Source organism: Scyliorhinus canicula, chromosome 19, assembly GCF_902713615.1.
Source record: "Scyliorhinus canicula chromosome 19, sScyCan1.1, whole genome shotgun sequence".
Classification (NCBI taxonomy): Eukaryota; Metazoa; Chordata; class Chondrichthyes; order Carcharhiniformes; family Scyliorhinidae; genus Scyliorhinus; species Scyliorhinus canicula.
Genome location: NC_052164.1, coordinates 9662179 through 9689334, shown reverse-complemented (window position 1 = coordinate 9689334; position 27156 = coordinate 9662179). Strand labels below are relative to the sequence as shown.

The 27156-nt window shown below is 49.0% G+C and overlaps 1 protein-coding gene across 1 annotated transcript in view; it reads left to right on the top strand.

Moving 5' to 3' along the window:
- The window catches only part of LOC119954247 (plexin domain-containing protein 1-like), a 282386-nt gene that overhangs the window by 76694 nt on the left and 178536 nt on the right, over positions 1 to 27156 (top strand). The window contains exons 3-4 of the mRNA XM_038779329.1: positions 19325 to 19468; positions 20938 to 21007. Coding sequence (XP_038635257.1) covers positions 19325 to 19468; positions 20938 to 21007 — 214 coding nt within the window. The remainder of the gene's footprint in view (positions 1 to 19324; positions 19469 to 20937; positions 21008 to 27156) is intronic.

Genomic DNA, 27156 nt, shown 5'->3' with positions numbered 1-27156 from the left:
GGGAGGGAGTTCCAGGATTTTGCCCCAGCGACAGTGAAGGAACGGCGATGTATTTTCAAGTCAGGGTGGTGAGTGACTTGGAGGGGAACCTCCAGGTGGTGGGGTTCCCAGGTATCTGCTGCCTTTGTCCTTCTAGATGGTAGTGGCCGTGGGCTTGGAAGGTGATGCCCGAGGAGACCTGGTGAGTCTGCTGTGCATTGTGCGGATGGTATACACTGCTGCCACTGTGCGTCGGTGGTGAAGGGATTGAATGTTTGTGGAAGGGGGAACAATCAAACGGGTACCAATCAAACAGGCTGCTTTATCCTGGATGATGTCGAGCTTCTTGGGTGTTGTTGGAGCTGCGCTCATCCAGGCAAGTGGAGAGTATTCCATTACACTCTTAACCTGTACCTTGCAGATGGTGGACAAGCTTTGAAGAGTCAGAAGGTGAGTTGCTCACCACAGGATTCCTAGCCTGTGACCTGCCTCTGACAAAGAGAAAGGCAGCCAGTTTCTTTCCTCATTCTAATGAGATATTTTTGTTAGATGGGCAACTTGAAATTTGAAAGCAAACAGAGCCTCTTTGAGGAATCAGGTAGGAAGGCCAGCTAGGGAAAAGGAATTGGAAAAGAATCAGGGTATCAGGGGCATATCGACCCTGCCACTCCCATCACAGAAGTAGTCTTCCTTGGCAGCCTCTCTTTCCACCGTAAACAAGTCACGCTACCCTCCACCTCCCGGCAAAAGGAAGGAAAGAAAAAACAAAGAGGAGGAAAAGAAGAGTTAAGAGGGGATGGGGGGGGGGGGGGGGGGGGGTAGCGGTGGGAGGAGAGGAGAAGAAAGGGATGAAGAGACACAGGCAGATCAAGAGCAAGATGAAAATGGTAGTGGTGGATAAGGGAAGTAAATGGGCTGAATTCTTCGATTTGAAGACTAAGTGCTGACGCCGGCTTGGAAACAGTGGCGTTTTATGCCCGAAAAAACGGTGCAAACGCTGCACCGATCCTCCGTCTGGTGGTGGGCAAGCAGGTACGCAGTGTAAAGCCCCCAGCTTTACCTGCGGATACAGCCGGAGAACTTCCGGGTCCGTGGCCGCGCATGCGTGGACCCAGCCTGCCAAAAAACTGCCACCGTGTAATCAGCCTCGCCACTCCCCGGAACACCCCCCACCAGTGCCCCCAGCCCCTGCCAAAGCCCCCCATGCCCGCGGAACAGCTCCCCCCTCCCCCAGATTGTGGTGGCGCTGGACACTGGCCTCTACCCTATCCTATCCCCGTAACCCCACCTAACCTTTTGGACCCGGAGAGGCAATTTAGCATGGCCAATCCGCCTAACTTGCACATCTTTGGACTGAGAATGTGCAAACCCCCACACAGTCACCCAAGGCTGGGCCCCTGGTGCTATGAGGCAACAGTGCTAATCACCATGCCACCGCGCCCTCTCACTAGAGTTTTAATTCCAATTTTTTTTTCTATCGTGGTTGGATTTGAACCCAGGTCCCCAGGGCTTTACGCTGGGTCTCATATCCGGCGGCAGTACCACTACGCCATCAACACAATTTAGCACAATTACTTCACAGCTCCAGGGTCCCAGGTTCGATTCCAGCTTGGGTCACTGTCTGTGTGGAGTCTGCACATCCTTTCCGTGTGTGCGTGGGTTTCCTCCGGGTGCTCCGGTTTCCCCCCACAGTCCAAAGATGCGCAGGTTAGGTGGATTGGCCATGAGAAATTGCCCTTAGTGTCCAAAATTGCCCTTAGTGTTGGGTGGGGTTGCTGGGTTATGGGGATAGGGTGGAGGTGTTGACCTTGGGTAGGATGCTCTTTCCAAGAGCCGGTGCAGACTCGATGGGCTGAATGGCCTCCTTCTGCACTGCAAATTCTATGATAACACCCTGTAAAAGCAGTGAGAAGTAGGAGATAGGCAGACAAACACACGCTAGGTTGCTTGCTGAAGGAACTTATTGAATTTTGCTGGAGCTGTATCCATCCAGATTCCATCAGACTCCTTGGGCCTTGTAGATGGTGGAAAGACTTTGGGGAGTCAGGAGGTGAGTTAGTCAGAGTATTTATGTGGCTGGTCCAATTAAGCTAAATGGTGACTGAATTACAAACACCTAGAACATAGAACACTACAGCGCAGTACGGGCCCTTCGGCCCTCGATGTTGCGCCGACCTGTGAAACCATCTGAAGCCTATCTGACCTACACTATTCCATTTTCATCCATATGTCTATCCAGTGACCACTTAAATACCCTTAAAGTTGGCGAGTCTACTACTATTGCAGGCAGGGCGTTCCACACCCCTACTACTCTCTGAGTAAAGAAACTGCCTCTGACATCTGTCCTATATCTCTCACCCATCAATTTAAAGCTATGTCCCCTCGTGTTGGTCATCACCATCCGAGGAAAAAGACTCTCACTGTCCACCCTATCTAACCCTCTGACTATCTTATATGTCTCTATTAAGTCACCTCTCAGCCTTCTCCTCTCTAACGAAAACAACCTCAATTCCCTGAGCCTTTCCTCATAAGACCTTCCCTCCATACCAGGCAACATCCTAGTAAATCTCCTCTGAACCCTTTCCAAAGCTTCCACATCCTTCCTATAATGTGGTGACCAGAACTGCACGCAGTACTCCAGGTGTGGCCGCACCAGAGTTATGTACAGCTGCAGCATGACCTTGTGGTTCCGAAACTCAATCCCCCTGCTTATAAAGGCTAGCACACCATATGCCTTCTTAACAGCCCTATTAACCTGGGTGGCAACTTTCAGGGATTTATGTACCTGGATGCCGAGATCTCTCTGTTCATCTACACTACCAAGAATCTTGCCATTAGCCCAGTACTCTGCATTCCTGTTACTCCTTCCAAAGTGAACCACCTCACACTTTTCCGCATTAAACTCCATCTGCCACCTCTCAGCCCAGCTCTGAAGCCTATCTATGTCCCTCTGTATCCTATAACATCCTTCAGCACTATCCACAACTCCACCGACCTTCGTGTCATCTGCAAATTTACTAACCCATCCTTCTACACCCTCTTCCAGGTCATTTATAAAAATGACAAACAGCAGTGGCCCCAAAACAGATCCTTGCGGTACACCACTAGTAACTGAACTCCAGGATGAACATTTGCCATCAACCACCACCCTCTGTCTTCTTTCAGCTAGCCAATTACTGATCCAAACCGCTAAATCACCTTCAATTCCATACTTCCTTATTTTCTGCAATAGCCTACCGTGGGGAACCTTATCAAATGCCTTACTGAAATCCATATACACCACATCAACAGCTTTACCCTGATCCACCTGTTTGGTCACCTTCTCAAAAAACTCAATAAGGTTTGTGAGACATGACCTACCCTTCACAAAACCGTGTTGAGTATCGCTAATCAACTTGTTCTTTTCAAGATGATTATAAACCCTATCTCTTATAACTTTTTCCAACATTTTACCCACAACCGAAGTAAGGCTCACAGGTCTATAATTACCAGGGTTGTCTCTACTCCCCTTCTTGAACAAGGGGACAACATTTGCTATCCTCCAGTCTTCCGGCACTATTCCTGTCGACAAAGACGACATAAAGATCAAGGACAAAGGCTCAGCAATCTCCTCCCTGGCTTCCCAGAGAATCCTAGGATAAATCCCATCTGGCCCAGGGGACTTGTCTATTTTGACATTTTCTAAAATTGCTAACACCTCCTCCTTTTGAACCTCAATTCCATCTAGCCTGGTCGACTGAACCTGAGTGTTCTCCTCGACAACATTGTCTTTCTCCAGTGTAAACACTGACGAAAAATATCCATTTAATGCTTCCCCTATCTCCTCTGATTCCACACACAACTTTCCACTACTATCCTTGATTGGCCCTAATCTTACTCGAGTCATTCTTTTGTTCCTGGTATACCTATAGAAAGCCTTAGGGTTTTCCTTGATCCTATCCGCCAACGACTTTTCGTGTCCTCTCCTCGCTCTTCTTAACTCTCCCTTTAGGTCCTTCCTGGCTAACTTGTAACTCTCAAGTGCCCTAACTGAGCCTTCATGTCTCATCCTAACATAAGCCTTCTTCTTCCTCTTGACAAGTGCTTCAACTTCCTTAGTAAACCACGGCTCCCTTGCTCGACAACTTCCTCCCTGCCTGACAGGTACATACTTATCAAGGACACGCAGTAGCTGTTCCTTGAAAAAGCTCCACATTTCGATTGTACCCATCCCCTGCAGTTTCCTTCCCCATCCTATACCTCCTAAATCTTGCCGAATAGCATCATAATTGCCTTTCCCCCAGCTATAATTCTTGCCTTGCGGTATATACCTATCCCTGCCCATTGCTAAAGTAAACATAACCGAGTTGTGATCACTATCACCAAAGTGCTCACCTACATCTAAATCTAACACCTGGCCGGGTTCATTACCCAGTACCAAATCCAATGTGGCCTCGCCCCTTGTTGGCCTGTCTACATACTGTGTCAGAAAACCCTCCTGCACACACTGCACAAAAACTGACCCATCTATAGTACTCGAACTATAGTATTTCCAGTCAATATTTGGAAAGTTAAAGTCCCCCATAACAACTACCCTGTTACTCTCGCTCCTGTCAAGAATCATCTTTGCAATCCTTTCCTCTACATCTCTGGGACTATTCGGAGGTCTATAGACAACTCCCAACAGGGTGACCTCTCCTCTACTGTTCCTAACCTCGGCCCATACTGCCTCAGTAGACGAGTCCTCAAGCGTCCTTTCTACGGCCGTAATACTTTCCTTGATTAACAATGCCACACCCCCCCCTCTTTTACCATCTTCTCTGTTCTTACAGAAACATCTAAATCCTGGAACCTGCAACAACCATTCCTGTCCCTGCTCTACCCATGTCTCCGAAATCGCCACAACATCGAGATCCCAGGTACCAACCCATGCTGCAAGCTCACCCACCTTATTCCGGATGCTCCTGGCGTTGAAGTAGACACACTTCAAACCAGCGTCCTGCTTGCCGGTGCCCTCTTTCGAACTTTTAACCCTATCCCTGACCTCACTACTCTCAACATCCTGTACACTGGGTCTACAATTTAGGTTCCCATCCCCCTGCTGAATTAGTTTAAACCCCCCCGAAGAGCACTAGCAAATCTCCCTCCCAGGATATTGGTACCCCTCTGGTTCAGGTGAAGACCATCCTGTTTGTAGAGGTCCCACCTACCCCAGAATGAGCCCCAATTATCCAGGAAACCAAAACCCTCCCTCCTGCACCATCCCTGTAGCCACGTGTTCAACTCCTCTCTCTCCTTATTTCTTACTTCGCTGGCACGTGGCACGGGTAACAACCCAGAGATAACAACTCTGTTTGTTCTAGCTCTCAGCTTCCACCCTAGCTCCCTGAATTTCTGTCTCAAATCCCCATCTCTCTTCCTACCTATGTCGTTGGTACCTATGTGGACCACGACTTGGGGCTGCTCCCCCTCCCCCTTAAGGATCCCAAAAACCTATTCAAGTTATCCACCTGCTTTACTTGATGCTACACCTGGTTTTCACTCCATGGGTAAAATATCACAACAGAATAATATAACTTTAGAAAATAAACAAAGTCAATCCCAAAGGTTGCTGAATATTCACATGCGACACTTATTATAAACACATGTTGCCTCCTTTTTCCTATTTATACTGCATCTGTCTAATGTTTGCATGTTCCATTAAGAAGCAAATAGCTTTTGGGCAGACGGCTGCTCTACTTCACAGATAATCTCTTTCCAGGACACTCCTCTGGGGCAAAGTTTACAGCTGTTTACCAAATTTATGAATTGACCGGCAGCCTTGGAACAGCAGTGGTGCCCTGGGAACAGTGGGAGCCCAAGGATTCTTTTGACTGAAGAATCCTGTGTGCGATTTGAGTGCCCATGCCAGTCCGACGCAGTCCCACATATTGGACGAGATGTAACGTGATTGTAGTTTATTCCCTCCTGACGCTCAAGTGCTGGATGTTTGCACCATTACAGACTTTTATGGTAATGCGTGCATTGCAAATCCATAGGCACCAGCTCCAAGAATGGAACCATCTGGTATATTTTCTGTTCTGCCAACCACAACAGTGCATAACAATCATACCGTGCTGAGGGGCTGAGCTTTCTCTGGGAGCTCGGTACCTAATGCAGTTGCTTAATGTGGCTTTCAGTACATTTTCTTCAGGCAGCAGCAGTTAATTCACATTTTCATTTGCGACTATCAAATATAGTGCAGAAAAGGATATTGACATTTCTAGGCAGTGTGTTGCCCAAGGGAATTAAAGGAACACTTTTGTCCTTATTATCAGATGAACCTGCTCCTTGCCTGTTATTTTAGCAGTGATTTTAAGCCCACTTAAAGTAAACGGCCCAGGGCGAGCATCAAACTCGATCAAAGAGGTAGCTTTCAAGGAGTGTCTTAAAGGCGGAAAGCGAGATAAGAGAGGTCTTGGGAGGGACTTCCAGAGCTTAGGGTCCTGGCAATTGAAAGCAGAGGCACCGACGGTGGAGCAATTAAAATCGGGGACTCACAAGTGACTGGAATGAGGGGCGGAATTCTCCGACCCCCCGCAGGGTCGGGGAATCTCCCGGGGCCGGCGAATCTCCCGGGGCTGGCGTAAATCCCGCCCCCGCCGTGGCCGGAATTCTCCGCCACCTGGGAATCGGCGGGAGCGGGATTCACGCACTCCGATCGGCGTGCCCCCCGCGGCGATTCTCCGGCCCACAATGAGCCGAAGTCCCGCTGCTGACAGGCCTCTCCCGCCGGCGGGAATTGGAGCACCTCTGGTGGCGGCGGGATTGGCGGCGCTAGCGGGCCCCCGGGGTCCTGGGGGGGCGCGGGGCGATCGGACCCCGGGGGGTGCCCCCACGGTGGCCTGACCCGCGATCGGAGCCCACCGATCGGCGGGCGGGCCTGTGCCGTGGGGGCACTCTTTTTCTTCCGCCGCCGCCACGGCCTCCACCATGGCGGAGGCGGAAGAGACCACTCCTACCGTGCATGCGCTGGTGGTGACGTCAGCGGCCGCTGACGCACCGGCGCATGTGCGAACCGGCGAAGGCCTTTCGGTCAGCCCCGGCGCCGGGCGGTGGGCGTCGAAGGCCGTTGGCGCCGGTTTTGGCGCCAGCTGGCATGGCGCCAACCACTCCGGCGCGGGCCTAGCCCCTAAAGGTGCGGAGAATTCCGTACCTTTGGGGAGGCCCGATGCCGGAGTGGTTGGCGCCACTCCGCTACGCCAGGACCCCCCCCGCCGGGTAGGGGAGAATCCCGGCCGAGATGAGTGCAGATATCTCGGAGCGCTGTAGGGCTGGAGGAGATTACACATAGAGGGAGAGAGAGGCAAGACCAAGGGGGGATTTGAAAACAAGCTTGAGAATTTTAAAATCAACATTACCAGGAGCCAGTGAAGGTCAGCAGGCGCATGGGTGATAGGGGAACAGGACGCAGTTCCGAGCTGTGACACAGGCAACAGACCTTTAGGTGATGCCAGGCGGGCAGAATTTGGGTCCAGCCGGGAGTGGGCACAGGCAGATAGAGATCGTTCCTCCCGGAAACCGAAGGAAAGTGGCTGCTGTTTTTAGTTTTTCTGATGTTGCTGCGGATTCTAGGGTAACCCGCGGGGAAGAAAAAGCCAGCTCCGTCAGTGAATCGCAAAAACGTTCAACGTCACCGCTGAAGGTCGTTCGACAGTCAGCGGGTATCAGAGTAAAGAAAGAACTGGCATTGAGAGAGCACCTTTCATAACTTAAGGACCTCCCAAAGTGATTGGCAGCAGATGAAGCCCATTTCACCACCGTTGTTCAGTAGACAGAGGCAGCAGGCAGTTTGGCACAGCAGGATCCCACAGGCAGCATTGGGATAAATGGCCAGCTGTGGAATAAATATTGGCTTGTAGAATTGCCCTGCGCTTCTTACTGTCCGCCAACCGCGGAGCCAAGCTGGCACTGAATGATCAGAGTGAGGTACGTGTAGCCTGAAGTACCTGTGATTATGTGAATTGCACAGCACAAACATCAATCAGTTCATTGAGTGAAAATGGCCCCCATTGGAATTTATTCCCACCCTTTGCCATGAACCAGCATTTTCCATCATATTTACGATCACAATTAACATTCAATTGAGAAATCTCTCTCCCAATTCAAGGTTGATAAGATAAACTCCAAAATCATTAGTTTTTACACGGAGCAAACCATGCTTGAAGACGGTGTCTATTAGTTAATAAACACCACCTCTGTCATCCACATGATTTTTTTTAAAGTTTAGAGTACACAATTATTATTTTTCCAATTATGGGCCAATTGAGTGTGGCCAATCCACCTATCCTGCACATCTTTGGGTTGTGGGGGTGAAATCCACGCAGACAATGTGCAAACTCCACACGGACAGTGACCCAGGGCTGGGATTTGAACCCGGGTCCTCAGCGCCGCAGTCCCGGTGCTAACCACTGCGCCACATGCCGCCCCATCCACATGATTCTTACTATAAAAACTCTCAACCTCATTAGGTTTTCATGTAGTTCACGATGGCGTTGACAATGGTGAGGTGCCAGAGATATCACAGTTCTCCTGAAAGGCCTGTTTGGCTCATATTTCATTCCCCTGCTTATTAAAGAAGCTGCCGCCAGCATTCCTCCCATCCCCCCCCCCCCCCCCCCCCACCCCCTCCCCAACGTACAGTGGGGTTGCCAACCCTGCACTGGAGCCTCCATGATAAGATTGATCTCCGTACTAGCGCTGCCAGCAATCTCAGGAGGAAAATCACAGTGAGCAACAACAATAAAATGTGTTTTTGTTTCATTTTCTTTGAACTTTCATTAGTTATGAAAATACTGGAGACTAGACAACTAAAAATAACGTTTGACGGCCCAGCAGCAGTTAGTCAGGTAACTAAGATCCAGTTTGATACGTGAACGTTGTAAACAAGGAGGGGCACCATGAGGAGTTATTTTATTATTTTGTGGGATTCGGGTGTTGCTGGACAGGCCAGCATTTATTGCCCATGCCTAATTGCCCGTAGGAAGGTTATTGTGAGTTGCCTTCTTGAACCACTGCAGCCCATGTGTTGTAGTTACACCTGCAGTGCTTATGGGAGGGAGTTCCAGGTTTTTGACCCAACAAAGTTAACCCAAGCTGCCGTTGTGTCTCGTTGGTGCAGAGTCAACATTTAAGATGGTGGGCGGGGTGTTGATCAAGTGGCTGCTTTGCCCTGGAGGGTGCCGAACCTCTTGAGTGTTGGTGGAGCTGCACCCATCTGTCAGCAGACTCCTGACATGTGGATGATGGACAGGCTTCAAGGAGTCAGGAGGTGAGTTACTCGCTACAGAATCCACAGCCGCTGACTTGCTCATTTAGCCAGGTGGACAATGGTGGAAGTGGGGGAGGCGGGGGTGCGAAAGGGGGCTGACCGTGCACCTGGAGACGGTGGATCATATGATCGATCCTCCAGCATTATGTCCAACTGGAGTTGGCAACAGTAACCAGCCACTTCCCCCACCTCTGGAAAAATGAGCTCCAAATGAAACGAGCTTTTTGCATTTTTCAAATAAATCGCCTTACTGGACAAATTCACAGATCCTAAACCTGCTGGGGATTTAGCTGTCAGCTGCGATGATGGCGAGATCTGAGAAAACCTCTGCACAAAAGAGATTTAAGAATGCAAATGGCAATCTGGTGCAGCCAGAGGAATCCAACATGAAGGTGGAAAAATAAAACTTCCCCAAAAAAAACGAAGACTCTGAATTTGGCCATTTGCCTGACCTGCGACTCGATGAGGCTGAACAGATGGCTCGGAATAAAATATTCCTTTTATTTCAATCAGAGAATTAATCTCTTTCCAATTATCTCTGGGGCACATCTTCAGGTCAATGGGTGTGTTGTTAACCCTTTAAGTACTGAAGCCTTGACCTTCCTCTTATGGCAATATCACTGTCAGGTTTGCCATCAATGGGCGTTAATCAGATGAAATGGCTGTTTCCACAAATACCTGAATCTTATACCCCCCTGCCAGTGGGTGTTTAGGCATGGGTGTGGGGGGGGGGGGGGGGAGCATGATGGGCTTCCCACCGTAGCCCCCTTTTAACTTTGGGCACCCCCACCCCTTAAGGTCCAATAATGGCTGGTCCTCCCTCGATCTTTCCATCCCTGGTTGCCCCCCTCCCGAAATTCAACTGGCCAACCCCCCCCCCCCCCCCTCCCCCCCCCCCCCCCGGGCCTCCCCAACCCTTCCCGCCCTGAGAACCCAAAACTTACCTTTTCCTGGAATCCCAGAGTTTAGATGCCAGCGACGGCACACGTCCCAGCCCTGTCCGTTGCAGCTTCTGCCGCTGCAGGGATGAGAGAGCTGTCAGCTAATCAGATTGTGCTCTCTGGGGTGGTATATCCTCACGAGTCCCACCAGCAGCTCTTTGCAGCGTGAAATAGCTGCGGGGCCGGCAGTGTCAGCGGTGATGTGCTCCCTGCCAACTATTCCGTTGGCAAGACGAGAAACCCCACCATCCGAAACCTCTTGGCCCTAGTTTACCAAGGTTAGCTTGTTGCATAACCTTAGGCATAAACTTAGAACAGATCTAGAGGGTCTACTAGGGGTCATGGGGGAGGGGATGGGGGTTGGAGAGGAGGGAGGAAAACTCCATAAACCAAAATTAAAGGGAATGAATTGAAGGAAAGTGTCATATTAGCCGGCAGGAATTCCAAACATCTTTTGTGATCTCAGAAGGCATCTCATCCATTATTGATCAAAGGCCAAGAAGATATGGGGAGGGGAAAATGAAGTGGGGTTCTCCCCAAAATACAGATTAATCCTATCAGTGAGTAACAGGGCAGTTCAGTACCCTAACCTCACTTTATTGGCGACTGGTGATTTAAGAATTCCGAAATAAGGAGAGGAAAGATTGAGAAGGAGAGTGAATTAGAGTGAGTGAACCACGTGTCAAGTCAGGTACATAAAGAGTAATAGAGAGGGAGAGAAAGAGGGTTAAGAGGTAGAAGGGAGACCACCGTCCGTAGTGAACTAAAGTTGGAGAAAGCATAAAACTTAAGGAAGTTGTATGTTAATGCACAGATATGAGTGACAAGTCAGATGATTGGTCAAAATGTAAAGAACGGCAGAGTATGACAAAAAAGTTAATCAGGAAAAAGAAAATAGAGTATGAGAGGAAGCTAGCAAGAAATGTAAAAATGACGAGTAAGAGTTTCTATTTAAAAAGAATAAGTAAAGTGAATATTGTTGTTCTGGAGAATGACAATAGGGAGTTAGTAGTTGATAATAAGGCAATGGCAGATGAAATGCAAAAATATTTTGCTCAGTCTTCAGTATCGACAATATAAGGGCCACGATATACTGGCCTCCTCGCCCCTAACTCAGGACCCAACAAAATCATTAACCTCTCATGAGATTTAATGGCCTTTCGATCTCATGAGGCCCCGCAATCTGGATCCCTCCCACAAGGGGCAGGATCAAGATTTGCATGCTCAAGTGTGCAGTCAGGCTCACTTGAATATGTTTGCGCCGGAGTTACCCAAATAGCAAGATCTAACGCCCCCGCCTCGGAGACCCTGAGCAAGCGCTGTTCAGCACTGTCTCCACCAACGTGGACCTGGCATACGGGCACTGGGATGGGGTGTCTCCCAGGCAATCAGGGATCCTGAGTGGGCAGGCTCTGGACAGGGGAGGTACCCTGGCACCGTACATGTCCCAACTTCGAAGAAGTATAATTCTTCACTTTTGATGGCAGAGACATTATTCTATTTTTCTCTCCAAGGATGCTCAACCCTTACCCGTACCAAGAAATACAAAGTGCCTTTGGGCACAGAGAGCAGGGGCAGCATTTGGAAGGAGTGTACACCAATCGGCATGTGCTGGAGACTGTACAGGGCCCAGAGAAAACAGGACTACTACTGGTTACATTTTCCAACAAAAGCTTGGATTATCAGAAAGGCAGCAGTTTTGGCCAATCCGAGAAGACCAGGAGGGATTAAGTAATGTGGCCTGAGGCATAGCTCGAATCCCTGCGGAAAAAGCTGCATTGGGTCTTCCAGTGGGACTGTAACCTCCCACACTTGGCAAATCTAAAAGAAGCTATCACCATCCTCGATGTTCCTTCACCTCTCACCTTTTGATATGTTCTCTGATTTCCCAGTTTATTATAAACGGCAGTGGGCCCATTTACAGAGTTTAAATTAAAGTTTCACTCTCTAGTGTATGAAAAATTATTTCAAGAATGCTGAAGAAGAAATGCTTATTGGCGGATGTTTCACGTTTACAGTTTCCCTCTTCTGATTAGTTCCCAAAATAACCCGCACAGTCGGACAATGTTGCACAAGGTTTATTGGAGCCTCTGGACAAAACAAATGCCCCATCTTCTCACGAGGATAATTTTCCACTTTTGTTTTCAGGCACATTATTCAAGTTGCCCTCTTGCTGTGAAAACCATTGCCAACAATGACACCAGAGTGTCCTTGGGGACATGGCATTGGCAGATTTCTTAGGTTAAGTATGAAAGTTCCTTGTCAAAGAGGCAGCACTGTTGACTGCAGTGCAGTGAACGTTTGTGTTTAACCCTTTTAGAATCCAACAATGATGTGAATCTCAACCACCACATTCAGGGAAATTAGGCTGTAAATTGCCAATCCCCAGAACTTGGGCCTGAATTGTATGGATTCCCCCAGAATCCCGCTCACCCTGACCCAGGTGTGACTTTACAATGAGGAGGGCAGGGTGTTTGGATGGGAAGTCCACTCTTGCCCCTCACGGGACACCTGTCACTTACCTCCTCGCCTGTTCCCGGAGAGGCCTGAGAACTGGCTTGCCGACAGCTCTCCAAGGCGGGACTTGCTTCAACGTTTGATTTGATTTTGATTGATTTGATTTTGATTTTATTGTCACATGTACTGAAGTACAGTGAAAAGTATTTTTCTGCGGCCAAGGTTATGTACACAATACGTACATAGTAGGCAAAAAAGAATAATGAACAGAGTATGTTGACAAATGGTACATCGACAAACAGTGATTGGTTACAGTGCGGAACAAGGGGCCAAATAAAGCAAATACATGAGTAAGAGCAGCATAGGGCGTCGTGAATAGTGTTCTTACAGGGAACCGATCAGTCTGAGGGGGAGTCACTGAGGAATTTTGTAGCTGTGGGGAAGAAGCTATTCCAATGTCTGGATGTGGGGGTATTCAGAATTTGTACCTTGTGCCTGATGGAAGGGTCTGGAAGAAGGCAATGCCTGGGTGGGAGGGGTCTCTGATAATGCTGTCTGCCTTCCTGAGGCAGCGGGAGGTGTATACAGAATCAATGTTGTGGTGGCAAGCTTGTGTGATGCGTTGGGCTGAGTTCACCACATTCTGCAGTTTCTTGCGTTGGGCCGAGCAGTTGCCATACCAAGCTGTGGTGCAGCCGGATAGGATGCTCTCTATGGCACATCTATAGAAGTTTGTGAGAGTCGTTGCAGACATGCGGAATTTCTTTAGCTTCCGTAAGAAGTAGAGACGGATGTTCAAGTGCGGATGGATGCCCTGCTCTGCTGCCAATCAGAGCTCCCTTGGGCATAAAACGGCAGCAGGCATGCTGGAATCAGCAGGGATGCATTCCTTGCTCAGTCTCCAGGTGGCAGGGTTGAGCAGGAGTCGAGCCCTCCCTATCCCAAAAATTTAGGCCTTGGTGTAAATCAACCAACATGTGCTTCGCGCAAACAGTACCTTGTCCTTAGCCTCCAGTTATTTTCATGAAATTGCTGGTGCTGCACCTTAATAGACCATTAAACTCACCACAGAAATTTATATCTTATAATTAACAGCAAAAGTGCCCATTTAATAATGCAATAACTGTTAATGACCTTTTTTACGCAGCAAGTGGTTGCGACCTGGAATGCACTGTCTGCTTCAGTTACAGCTTTCAAAAGGAAATTGGAGAAGCACCAAGAAGGGAAGGAAATTGCAGGGATCAGAGAAGAACACTGGGAGTAGGATTAGCTAAATTGCCTTGCAAGGAGCTGGCATGGGCTAGATGGGTCAAATGGCTTCTGCCTGAGCTGTTAACATTCTATGATTCTGTGACTTGCAATGTAGCCGCCTAGTCCACTTAATGAGCAACCTAAACTGTGGAGTCTTTTTCACTCAGCGAGAAGTATCATAGTCTAGATTTTAAATTTTATCGTATGAACATATGACTCCAATTCATCTGCATCCTTCCATAAATAAAGGGGCCAAAACTCTGCACGGTATTCAAGATGTGGTCTTCATATGCCCTGTATGACCGAAGCACAGCATCCTTACTTTTATTTTCAATTCCACTTGTCATGAAGGATAAGATTTCATCAGCCTTCTTAATTACTTACTGTAGCTGCAGGCTAACCTTTTGTGGCTCATCCACCAGAACATCTTGGAATTTTGCAGTTATTCTTCGTTTAAGTAATACTCTGCTTTTTTATTCTTCCTGCCAAAGTGAACAACTTCGCATTTTCCCACATTACACTCAATCTGCCAGATTTGCACCAACTTAATCAATTTATCTATATTCATCCTCGACCTCCTTATGTCCATTTCGCAACATACTTTCCTACTGATACAACACTCTGAGCTAGGGCGCGGTCAATTCCATCCCTCCTTGACCCGGAATTGCAGCACAATTGAACTAACCAGTAATCCTTCGAAAAATACCCTAGGCCTTTGGTCCTCGGCTGCCTACTAATTACAGTCACCAGGTTTGTAAATGTAAACACAATTACTATTTATTTATAACAATAATTAGAATGAAATATGCAGCAAGTACAACTGGTCAACTGTTATCTAATTCCTAATCCCGCACACGTTAACTTGTCTCATCCCTCCAGACACATACAGAAGACAAACAAACACAGAGGGAAAGCGAGGGGTGAAAATAATAAGGATGAAAGTAAAAAGATAAAAGTCTGTTTCAGATGGTTGTTGCTGGCATCTTTGTTCTCTTCAAACTTTGCTTTTAGTTTGAGGTTTTCACTGTAGATTCATTCAGGTCTCTGTCAGTTCAGGAATACAACAGATGTTCTGGAGAAAACGTGAGGGAGAGAGACAGCAGGTCATTTTCCCTTGAGCATCCAGGATTCAAACTCTGCTTCTCTTATATCTCTGGAAATCATTCCACTCAGGCAGGATCCAATCAGCATGTTACCAGGTAGAATATGGACTTTTGGCCAATTCATCGGCCACCAGCCCCCCAGTTGACCCACCCCTTCACCCGGGTGCCACAGAGTCTGAGTTCTGTTGTCAAAAGCTAGCAGAGTGTCCGATGTTGTAACTTTTGAATTCTCTTCTTCCCCTGTTTGACTTAAAGATATATGTCCATTAAGCATCCATGGATCAAGTAATAACAGCAAAAATAAAGACAGGGGAAATAAGGGAATCAGCAGGAAGGGCCCTTACACCTCTCTATATTTGTGTCATCTGCAAAGTTAGCTACCATACCTTCACTCCCTTCATCTAAGTCATTAATATAAATTGTATAAAAGTTGAGGCTCCTGCACAGACCCCTGCGGGACTCCACTTATTACATCCTGCCAATCAGAAAATGACCTATTTATGCATACTCCCTGGGCGCGATTCTCCCAGAGGGGGAGAAATCGTAAGGCTGGCGTCAAATCCGGGTGGGTTTGACACCAGCCCCCCCCCCCCCTCCCCGACCGGGAACCGATTCTGGTCCCCGGTCGGGGCTAGCATGCCGCCGCCGTAAACTCCGGCATCGCGGGCTTAACAAATTTCGTTAAGCCCGCTTGCCAGAGTTTGCGCCGGCTGATGCGTCATATGACGTCAGCCGCGCATGTGCGGATTGGAAGACTCCAAACCGCGCATGCGCGGATGACGTCATCGCGCATTAGCGCGAAACCCGCGCATGCGCGGGCCGGGATGCCCCTCAGCCACCCCGCGAAGTGATACAGCGGGGTGGCGGAGGGACAAAGAGTGTGCGGGCATCAGACCCGCTGCCCGCGATCGGTGCCCACCGATCGCGGGCCGTGGTACTGCCGTGCCAATCGGTGCCATGATTTTAAAAATCGGGACTTTACGGCCGTTTTTACGAACGGCCAGACCAGGTGTGTTTGTCGTTCGTAAAAACAGCCATAAAGGGCTGGGAACTCGGCCCATCGGACAGCTGAGAATCGCTGCTGGCCGTAAAAAAAACGGCGGCAGCGATTCGTATCGGGAGTCGGGCGTGGGGGGGGGGGAGAATAGCGGGAGGGCGTCGGACGAGCGTGGCCGTAAAATTTTATGAGCCACGCTATTCTCCGCACCGTCGTGAGTGCGGAGAATTGCGCCCCCTGTTTTTGGCAAGCCAGACCATCATCTATTCATGCTAATAAGTTGCCCCCTACGCTATGAACTTTTCTTTTGCACAAAATTTTTGATGTGGCACCTTGTCAAATGCCTCTGGAAATACAAATACAATGCATCTACCAGTTCCCCTTTATCCACAGTACATGTGACTCTTTCAAAGAATTTCAACAAATTGGTTAAACATGTTTCCCCTTTCACAAAACCATGCTGACTCTTCCCAATTGACTTGAGTTTTTTTTAGAAATGCCCAGTTATAACCTCCTTCTACATCTTCTCCATGACAGATGTCAAGTTAACTGGCCCATTTTTTAAAAGCAAATTACTGCGGATGCTGGAATTCGAAACCAAAAAGAAAATGCTGGAAAATCTCAGCAGGTCTGGCAGCATCTGTCGGGAGAGAAAAGAGCTAATGTTTCGAGTCCAGATGACCGTTTGTCAAAGTCTTGAAAAAGGGTCATCTGGACTCGAAACGTTAGCTCTTTTCTCTTCCGACAGATGCTGCCAGACCTGCTGAGATTTTCCAGCATTTTCTTTTTGGCCTATTGTTTTGCCTCCCTCCCTCCCTTTGTGAATGGAGGAGTTATATTTGCTACTTGGCCTTCACAGAAATCTTTGGGTCCTCACTGTCTTCAGGTGATGTCCTGGAGAATAGCCAATGTTCCTTTGTTGCAGAAGGGCAGCAAGGATAATCCAGGGAACTACAGGCCGGTGAGCCTTACCTCAGCGGTAGGGAAATTACTGGAGAGAATTCTTTGAGACAGGGTCTACTCCCATTTGGAAGCAAATGGACGTATTAGTGAGAGGCAGCACGGTTTTGTGAAGGGGAGGTCGTGTCTAACTTGATAGAGTTTTTCGAGGAGGTCACACAGATGATTGATAAAGGTAGGGCAGTGGATGTTGTCCATATGGACTTCAGTAAGGCCTTTGACAAGGTCCCTCATGGCAGACTGGTACAAAAGGTGAAGTCACACGGGATCAGAGGTGAGCTGGCATGGTGGATACAGAACTGGCTAGGTCATAGAAGGCAGAGAGTAGCAATGGAAGGGTGCTTTTCTAATTGGAGGGCTGTGACTAGTGGTGTTCTGCAGGGATCAGTGCTCGGACCTTTGCTGTTGGTAGTATATATAAATGATTTGGAGGAAAATGTAACTGGTGATTAGTAAGTTGGTGGAATTGCGGATAGCGATGACTGTCAGAGGATACAGCAGGATTTAGATCGTTTGGAGACCTGGACGGAGAGAGGGCAGATGGAGTTTAATCCGGACAAATGTGAGGTAATGCATTTGGGAAGGTCAAATGGGGCAGCACGGTGGCGCAGTGGGTTAGCCCTGCAGCCTCACTGTGCCGAGGTCCCAGGTTCAAACCCAGCTCTGGGGTACTGTCCGTGTGGATGTTTGCACATTCTCCCCATGTTTGCATGGGTTTCGCCCCACAGCCCAAAGATGTGCAAGGTAGGTCAAGGTATTGGCCATGATAAATTGCTCCTTAATTGGAAAAAATGAATTGGGTACTCTAAAACGGGCAGCACAGTAGCATTGTGGATAGCACAATTGCTTCACAGCTCCAGGGTCCCAGGTTCGATTCCGACTTCGGTCACTGTCTGTGCGGAGTCTGCACATCCTCCCCGTGTGTGCGTGGGCCTCCTCCGGGTGCTCCGGTTTCTTCCCACAGTCCAAAGATGTGCAGGTTAGGTGGATTGACCATGATAAATTGCCCTTAGTGTCCAAAATTGCCCTTAGTGTTGGGTGGGGTTACTGGGTTTTGGGATAGGATGGAGGTGTTGACCTCAGGTAGGGTGCTCTTTCCAAGAGCTGGTGCAGACTCGATGGGCCGAGTGGCCTCCTTCTGCACTGTAAATTCTATGAAAACAAAATGCAGGTAGGGAATATACAGTGAATGGTAGAACCCTCAAGAGTATTGACAGTCAGAGAGATATATGTGTACAGGTCCACAGATCACTGAAAGGGGCAACACAGGTGGAGAAGGTAGACAAGAAGGATACGGCATGCTTGCCTTCATTGGCTGCGGCATTGAGTACAAAAATTGGCAAGTCATGCTGCAGCTGTACAGAACCTTAGTTAGGCCACACTTGGAGTATAGTGTACAATTCTGGTCGCCACACTACCAGGAGGATGTGGAGGATTTAGAGGGGGTGCAGAAGAGATTTACCAGGATGTTGCCTGGTATGGAGGACATTAGCTATGACGAGAGGTTGAATAAACTTGGTTTGTTCTCACTGGAACGACGGAGGTTGAGGGGCAACATGATAGAGGTCTACAAAATTATGAGGGGCATAGACAGGGTGGATAGTCAGAGACTTTTTCCCAGGGGTCAATTACTAGGGGGCATAGGTTTAAAGTGCAAGAGGCAAGGTTTAGAGGAGATGTATGAGGCAAGTTTTTTTACACAGAGGGTAGTGGGTGCCTGGAACTCGCTGCCGGAGGAGGTGTTGGAAGCAGGGACGATAGTGACATTTAAGGGGCATCTTGACAAATACATGAATAGGATGGGAATAGAGGGATACGGACCCTGGAAGTGTAGAAGATTTTAGTTTAGATGGGCAATATGGTCGGCACACGCTTAGAGGGCCGAAGGGCCTGTTCCTGTGCTGTACTTTTCTTTGTTCTTTGTTCTTTGTACTTTCCTGTCTGATGGAACCTTTCCAGAATCTAGCAGATTTTTGAAAAATAATGCCAATGCACCTTTTACCTCATTAGCCACCTCTTTTAAATCCATAGGATGATGTCCAGGAGGGCCCAGAAATTTGTCAGCCCACAGCTCCATCAGCTTTCTCAATACCACTTCCCTAGCGATTGTAATTTCATCAAGGTCACCTTTCCCTTCCACCACTTGAATTACAGCTATAACTGGAATTGTTTTTCATATCCTCTGTAGGGAAGACAGATGTAGGAGTAAATTTGTGAAACATTGAAGCATAGCCGACGAGAATGTGAATGGGCAAAAAACTGGGATTAGAAGAGGTCTTGGAACTGTTCCGATTCTTTGCAGCAATTATGGAGCATTCTGTCTGTAACTGGTATTATTGTGTTTCAGGAAGACCATCACAACTACTATATATCCAGAAGCTACGGACCAAATGACTCCAAAATGAAGGAGCTCTGGGTCGACTTCACAAAGGTGGACAAAAGTAAAGTGAGAGTCCATGGAATTCTCTCAAACACACACCGACAAGCTTCGGTAAGCTTCGAGATTTATTTTCCCATTTGGCGAAAGGTTCTGTGTAATCTGCCTAATCTTTCTCTCCCAGCCCGAGACCTCAGTCCAGCACGTTGCATTTAAATTTCACTTGAGTTCAGTCCATCGTGTAAATTAGATAGTACAGGTGAATTGTAACTAAGACTGAGGGCACAGAGTGGCCTGACTGCCTGCCCGGTTATAAGAGCATTCAATTTATTTTGAAGTTTATTTAACTGGTCAGAGATCGTTACTTGCCATTTCAAACACTTTCCTTCGTTGAGAAGCCTCTGTGAAGATACCAGTCCAAAAGTCAAGTAGACCACCAATACTGAGAAAAACAGTAAGAAGTCTTACAACACCAGGTTAAAGTCCAACAGGTTTGATTCAAACACGAGCTTTCGGAGCGCAGCAGGTATACCTCGCCATTCACCTGAGGAAGGAGCAGTGCTCCGAAAGCTCGTGTTTGAATCAAACCTGTTGGACTTTAACCTGGTGTTGTAAGACTTCTTACTGTGCTCACCCCAGTCCAACACCGGCATCTCCACATCGAGAAAAACAGAAGAGACAAATGGATGAATTAGGAAGTAATGTTTAAGTGAGGCCGAGCTCAGGTGATGAGGGATTCCATAGTATGCAGAATGGGTACTAAATGATATGAATCATTTAACTCTGGTCGGACATTTTCCTGCTGATTACCATCGAATTTCTACAGTGCAGAAGGAGGCTATTCAGCCCATCAAGTCTGCACCGACCCTCTGAAAGAGCACCCTACCTAGGCCCACTTCCTCACCCTATCGCTGTAACCCCACCTAACTTGCACATCTTTGGACTGTGGGAGGAAACCGGAGCACCCGGAGGAAATCCATACAGACACAGGGAGAACGTGCAGACTCCACACAGACAGTCTCCGAGGCCGGAATTGAACCCGGGACCCTGGCACTATGAGGCAACAGTGCTATCCACTGTGCCGCCGTGCTGCCCTTACATCGCAGCACCTCCAGTCTGTTGCTGAATCTAATTAGTGGTCCTGTGACTCTTCCTCCGCGTTTTATAGAAAAAAATATAAGTTACTCTTTTGAGCCAGGATTCCATTCTGAGATCTTCCCGTTCAGTTATAACGTCGTAAGAAGTCTTACAACACCAGGTTAAAGTCCAACAGGTTTGTTTCAAACACGAGCTTTCGGAGCACTGCCCCTTCCTCATTCACCTGAGGAAGGAGCTGCGCTCCGAAAGCTCGTGTTTGAAACAAACCTGTTGGACTTTAACCTGGTGATGTAAGATTTCTTACTGTGCTCACCCCAGTCCAACGTGCATCTCCACATCATAGTTATAACATCAATTAGGATTGTAGCATTGAGACAATAAATATTCTTAAAGATGGGCCATATTGGCTGATTAATGCTATGCACGGTCTCTTGAGTTTATGCTGCTTGCGATGAACACACTTGTCATTTCATTTCTTTCCACAGAGAGTGATTCTGTCCTTCGATTTCCCTTTCTATGGCCATTATTTGCGCCAGATCACCATAGCAACAGGAGGTAAGTGGCTTGTGTTGACGACATTTGTCACGGCGTAGTTTGTTGCAAGGAATCAGAATTTACAGGACAGGAATGCAGTTTAATCTCTCCAAATAATGGCGGGGTTACTGAGTGTCGATGTGTTGTGTAAACCAATTCATCTCCTCTAAACCTTGCCCCTCGCACCTTAAACCTATGCCCCCTAGTAATTGACCCCTCTACCCTGGGGAAAAGCCTCTGACTATCCACTCTGTCTATGCCCCTCATAATTTTGTAGACCTCTATCAGGTCGCCCCCTCAACCTCCGTCATTCCAGTGAGAACAAACCGAGTTTATTCAACCGCTCCTCATAGCTAACGCCCTCCATACCAGGCAACATCCTGGTAAATCTCTTCTGCACCCTCTCTAAAGCCTCCACATCCTTCTGGTAGTGTGGTGACCAAAATTGTGATGATGAGCAAAATAATACAAGCAATCATAACTCACACCATAGTCCCACTTCTGATGTTAGTTTCTCTGCTGTTTGGCCTTTCACCTCTTTTGTTCTCTCTGGGGACTGCCATTAGCTCTCTTTCCCCTTGGTTTCTGTGGCTATTCACACCCGGTTTCCCTGGGCTTCTGTGGCTATGACTCTTCTTTCATTCTCACTCCACAGTAAAAATATTTCCCACTTTGTCTGTTAGCTTTGACAAAGAGTCATCGGACTCGAAACGTTAGCTCTTTTCTCTTCCTACAGATGCTGCCAGACCTGCTGAGATTTTCCAGCATTTTCTGTTTGGTTTCAGATTCCAGCATCCGCAATAATTTGCTTCTATCCATAATTATCAAAGTCTTTAAAATTAAAATAAAGTATAAAATAATAAAAGAGTTGTACAAATATGAACGTTTCAGTACACAAATAATTGCAATACATTGCAAAATGAAGATCTCCCTAATTTACAGAATTAAACATGAAGGGTTTACGGCTGTCTGCATTTTCTACTGAAGTCTATCGATCACATCTTGTCAGCTTGGCTTCATTAAATTCTCAATCATTTAAATACGATTTATGAGGTTTTTAAAGTAGGGGATTGGGCGGTCTATTTATTCTACAGCTTACTGGTGGAATGGTGGGTGGAATCTTGCCATATTTGTTCACAGTGTCAGACTCACACTGAAAACCAGCCTCTCAGTCTCCAGCTGCACAGCCCAGTTTTCATTCCAGATCTTAAACCTCTCTGAAGAGAAAACAAAATGACTGGGCCCCAACTTTAAAGTGTGCCCCGGTCAGCAATAAACATCAACTCCACTCCACCCCCCCAACCACCCCCCCCCCCCCCCCCCCCCCCACCACCACCACCACCAGCACCACCACAATCACCTGGCCCACTCACCCCCTCCCCACAATCACCTGTCCCACTCACCCCATCCCCACAATCACCGGGCCCACTCACCCCCTCCCCACAATCACCGGGCCCACTCACCCCCTCCCCACAATCACCGGGCTCTCTCACCCCCTCCCCACAATCACCGGGCTCTCTCACCCCCTCCCCACAATCACCGGGCCCACTCACCCCCTCCCCACAATCACCAAGCCCACTCACCCCCTCCCCACAATCACCGGGCTCGCTCACCCCCTCCCCACAATCACCGGGCTCTCTCACCCCCTCCCCATAATCACCGGGCTCTCTCACCCCCTCCCCACGATCACCGGGCCCACTCACCCCCTCCCCACAATCACCGGGCCCACTCACCCCCTCCTCACAATCACCGGGCCCACTCACCCCCTCCCCACAATCACCGGGCCCACTCACCCCCTCCCCACAATCACCGGGCCCACTCACCCCCTCCCCACAATCACCGGGCTCGCTCACCCCCTCCCCACAATAACCGGGCTCTCTCACCCCCTCCCCACGATCACCGGGCCCACTCACCCCCTCCCCACAATCACCGGGCCCACTCACCCCCTCCCCACAATCACCGGGCCCACTCACCCCCTCCCCACAATCACCGGGCCCACTCACCCCCTCCCCACAATCACCGGGCCCACTCACCCCCTCCCCACAATCACCGGGCCCACTCACCCCCTCCCCACAATCACCAGTTCCTGCTGGCATTCTCCCCCTCCCCCATCCACCACCACCCGCACCCCATGCCTGCAAATTCCCCCTCAAGTGCCTGGACCCCCCCACCGCCACCATGTAGCTCCCCAGAGGGCCCACCCCGGTATGGCCCCCTCGTGCAGGAAAGCACTGCCAAGTTGGCACAGTGCCAGTTCGGCAGTGTCAACCTGTGTCCCTCTCCCCCGCCAGTGGCTATTTTGAGTGAGGGGGGGTAATCAAGTGGCGGGATGGGGCGCTGACTCGTCAAATTCAAATTGATTGAAATCCATTAAAATGAGGTTCTGGCCCATTGTGGGCGTGAACCTCGTGACTTCGCCAGCGAATGGTGTCGCAAATTGGGAAACGCGATCTCTCCAGATCCTCCGCCCATTTTCGCGGGCTGCAAATCGTCCCGGTGTCTTTTCTCTTTAATTCCATCACACGTTTAGTCTTTGGTGGTTGTGGCAATGGGAGGTGGGACTCTAGAGTTATCCAGCAATGTCCAGGCAGAGCTTTTCCCAGTTTCCGTCAGAGGAGCCAATATTCAGCTGTATGATTGTGTCAGAATCGGAACGGAATCGGCCAAACTAGTGCAAAAGATGGAGGGATTTTAAACAAAAGGGATGTCATGCCGAAAGATTGGTCAAGCTGCAGTTAGCCATGGACCAGGCGCACCTCCCAGCTCATCAATGCGAGGTTGTGCTGATCCAGGAAATATCTAATTTTCCTCTGCGCTCGGGCACAGGGCGGCACTTTATTAATGTTTTCTTCCTTCGCCGTTTGGTGGTACAGAACTTGAGTAGTGCTGAAAAAGAGACATGCTGTCAAAACATTTAGCCTTGCACTCATCAGGCCAGATCGTAAGAATACCAATAGTGAAGGAAACAACAATCTTTACTGCATGCAAAGGGAATGGCGATTTGTTGGCAAGTGGACTCTGATTAGTAGAGGTGATGCCATGGAGATTGCACCAGGGAACAGTGAACTGCCAAATTGTTCAAATTCAAACCATGCAGATTGACTGATTGGTCAAGACATGGCCATGGGGAATGAGCAGGGTAATGACTGTCCCCGAAGCTTTGTTAAGTTGAGAAAGGCGCAATGAGTGAACAAATTATTTCTGTTTGCACAGGACGGGGCCCTGTGTGTGAAAGTATGTAGCTTCAACACACTTGAGTGAGTCACACTGCGAACCCACAAATAATCTTTAAATTGGGTTTCAGTGCAATTTTTAGCACAGTCAGGATTGTTCGGCAAGTGTTGTCCAGTCACAGAATCACACCCAATGTACATTAATGCACACTACATTTTGGGTTTTGCAAGCGCGGACTGGTTGGGCTCTGTGGTAGCATGGCCCCTTTCAGGCAATGACGCAAAGGATTTATTGGAGCCAGTAGGACTGCAGACATTGCGGGGGCAGGGGGGAGGGGAGGGGGGGGGGGGGGGGGGGGGGAAGAGACAATTGGAAGAAAAACCCCAAAGTAAGGATAAAGAAAAGTCAATAGTGATCGATTTCAATACCCAAAAGTGAGTCATAATGCCTATTATAGGGAAACTAGAACCATTTGACCAGGGGGTTGATGATTGGAGTCAATTTATCAAATGAATCTGCTGTTTTTTTTAACACAAAGGAGATCACAGGTGAAGAGAAACAGAAGGTGCTACTTCTGTCAGTCTGTGGGCAGCAGACCTACAATTTAATCAGGAATCTGGTCCGGGATCCCGCGCCGAGCCAGAGAATCGCCGGGAGGCGGCATGAATCCCGTCCCGCCGCCCCGATGCCGGCTGCCGGATTCTCCGGCGCCGGTTTTTCGGTGGGGGCAGGAATCGCACCGTGCCGATAATGCGCTGGGATGACGCCAGCACACGCTGGCGCTGCTGTCCATGCGGCGCCCTTTTGCGCCGGATGGCACGGAGCCAACTCTGTCGGCACCGGCCTAGCCCCTGAAGGTGGGGAGGATTCCGCACCGTCTGGGCTGCCCAACGCCGGAGTCTGTGCGGAGTCTGCAGGTCCTCCCCGTATCTGCGTGGGTTTCCTCCGGGTGCTCCGGTTTCCTCCCACAGTCCAAAGACGTGCGGGTTAGGTGGATTGACCATGCTAAATTGCCCTTAGTGTCCAAAAAGATTAGGAGGGGTTATTGGGTCACGGGGATAGGGTGGAAGTGAGGGCTTAAATGGGTCGGTGCAGACTCGATGGGCCAAATGGCCTCCTTCTGCACTGTATGTTCTATATTCTGTGCGGGGGCTCCGCTTCAAACGTGACAAATGTCCATTGCAGGCTGCCAAAGTAACGTATTTAGGTTGTTGAGTAACGCAACCGGTCTATGTCCCCTGGAGGGGAAGGTCAAGGCCATTTATGAGGTTCCATCGCCCAGGACTGTCACCCAGCTGAAATCCCTCCTCACCATTATCAATGATTATGGCAGGTTCATTCCGAATCTGACCACAAGATTGGCTCCATTGCATCAACTCCTGAAGAAGCATCGGCGGTGGCAAAGGAGCGAACCACAGCAAAAAAGTTTTCAATTTAGTAAACGCAAGTTTTACAATCATCAAACCTATTAGTCCACTTTGACTTTGGAAAACCGATTGTCCTCAAGTGTGATGCACTGCGGGGCAATGTTGTCCCACAAAATGGAGGATGGTTCAGAAAATTCCATCACTTTTGCTCGGAGGACCCTTTTCGGAAGTTGAGTGAAACTATGCTCAGATTGAGAAGGAAGGGTTAGCAGTTTTATACAGTGTGAAGAAAATCCCCACCAATATGTCTACGGACGCTGGTTCATTGTGGTCACTGACCACAAATTTCCTTTAGGCCTTTAGAGGGAGAGCAAACCAGTTTCCCCTGTTAGGCCCTGCTGCTTGCGGCTTACCAGAAAACATTCTAGCACAAACCTGGTCCGCAGATTTTGAATGCCGATGCCTTGAGCAGACTCCCCCTTCTGAAGACTTCACCAACTCCAACGGTGTCGCAGGAGATCGTGCAAACATTGAAATTATTGGACACATTACCAGTGTCTGCTGGCCACATCCGGAACTGGACCCAAAGGGATCCAACACTGTCTAAAGTCAAAAGGATGATTCAGACCAGGTGGCACCATGACAAGACTGAGACCACACTTAACTCAGCATTGACAAATTAACTTGTGAAGATGGTGTGATCTTGTTTTGGGGTGGGGGGCGGTCACAAATCACTGTTCCACCACCAGCCAGGAAAACTCTCTTCCAAGCGTTGCATAGTGCCCACCCTGGGTAGACTAAGATGAAGATGCTGGCACATAGCTATATATGGTGCCCAGGAATTGACAAAGTCATTAAAGTACTAGTACAACAATATGCCCCTGTCAGAAACAACAGTCCTTGCCTCCATCCGCCATTTTCACCCCTGGAAGTGAATGGACCAAAGTCCACGCTGACTACGCAGGGCATTTCTTGGACAGGTGTCCTTAGTCTTAGTAGATGCCAATTCTATGTGGCTCTCAGAAGGCGACTGTCGACACTTCACGCCAAGTGTTCACCATACTTGGGCTTTGGAATCCATTGTTCCGGACATTGGCACCCCTTTCACAGGGGACGACTTTCAGAACTTTGTGCGAATGGTATTCCCTGTGTCCAATGGCCTGGCTGAGAGGGCTGTGCAGATGTTTAAGAACGCGTGCGGAAACAGTCTGACCGATTGCTACCGCAGCGGTTTTCTAGCTTCTTGTTATCCGACAGCACAACCCTCCACTCAGCCACGGGGGTCAAGCTGCCAAGACCCTCGGGACACACCGGCGCGGAGTCGGCGGTCGGTGCTGCGTGTTACCGATGGATCGGCGCCTCAGGACCCGTTTAGATTTAGTGTTTCCAAACTTGGAGGGGAGGTTGGAGGCACGTCAGGCCTCCCAGAAAGATCAACGTTCCAAGAGGAGCGACAGATTGTTCCAGGTGGGGGACCGGATGAGGGATCGCAACTTTGCCTCAGGGTCACCATGGTTAGCCTGGTGCACCGTGACCCGATTGGGGCCCGTATCATACGTAGTCGATATAATGGCAGACTGTCACAAAAACATGTGGGTTATTTGGGAAGCTGAGGGGTGGTGGCCCCCA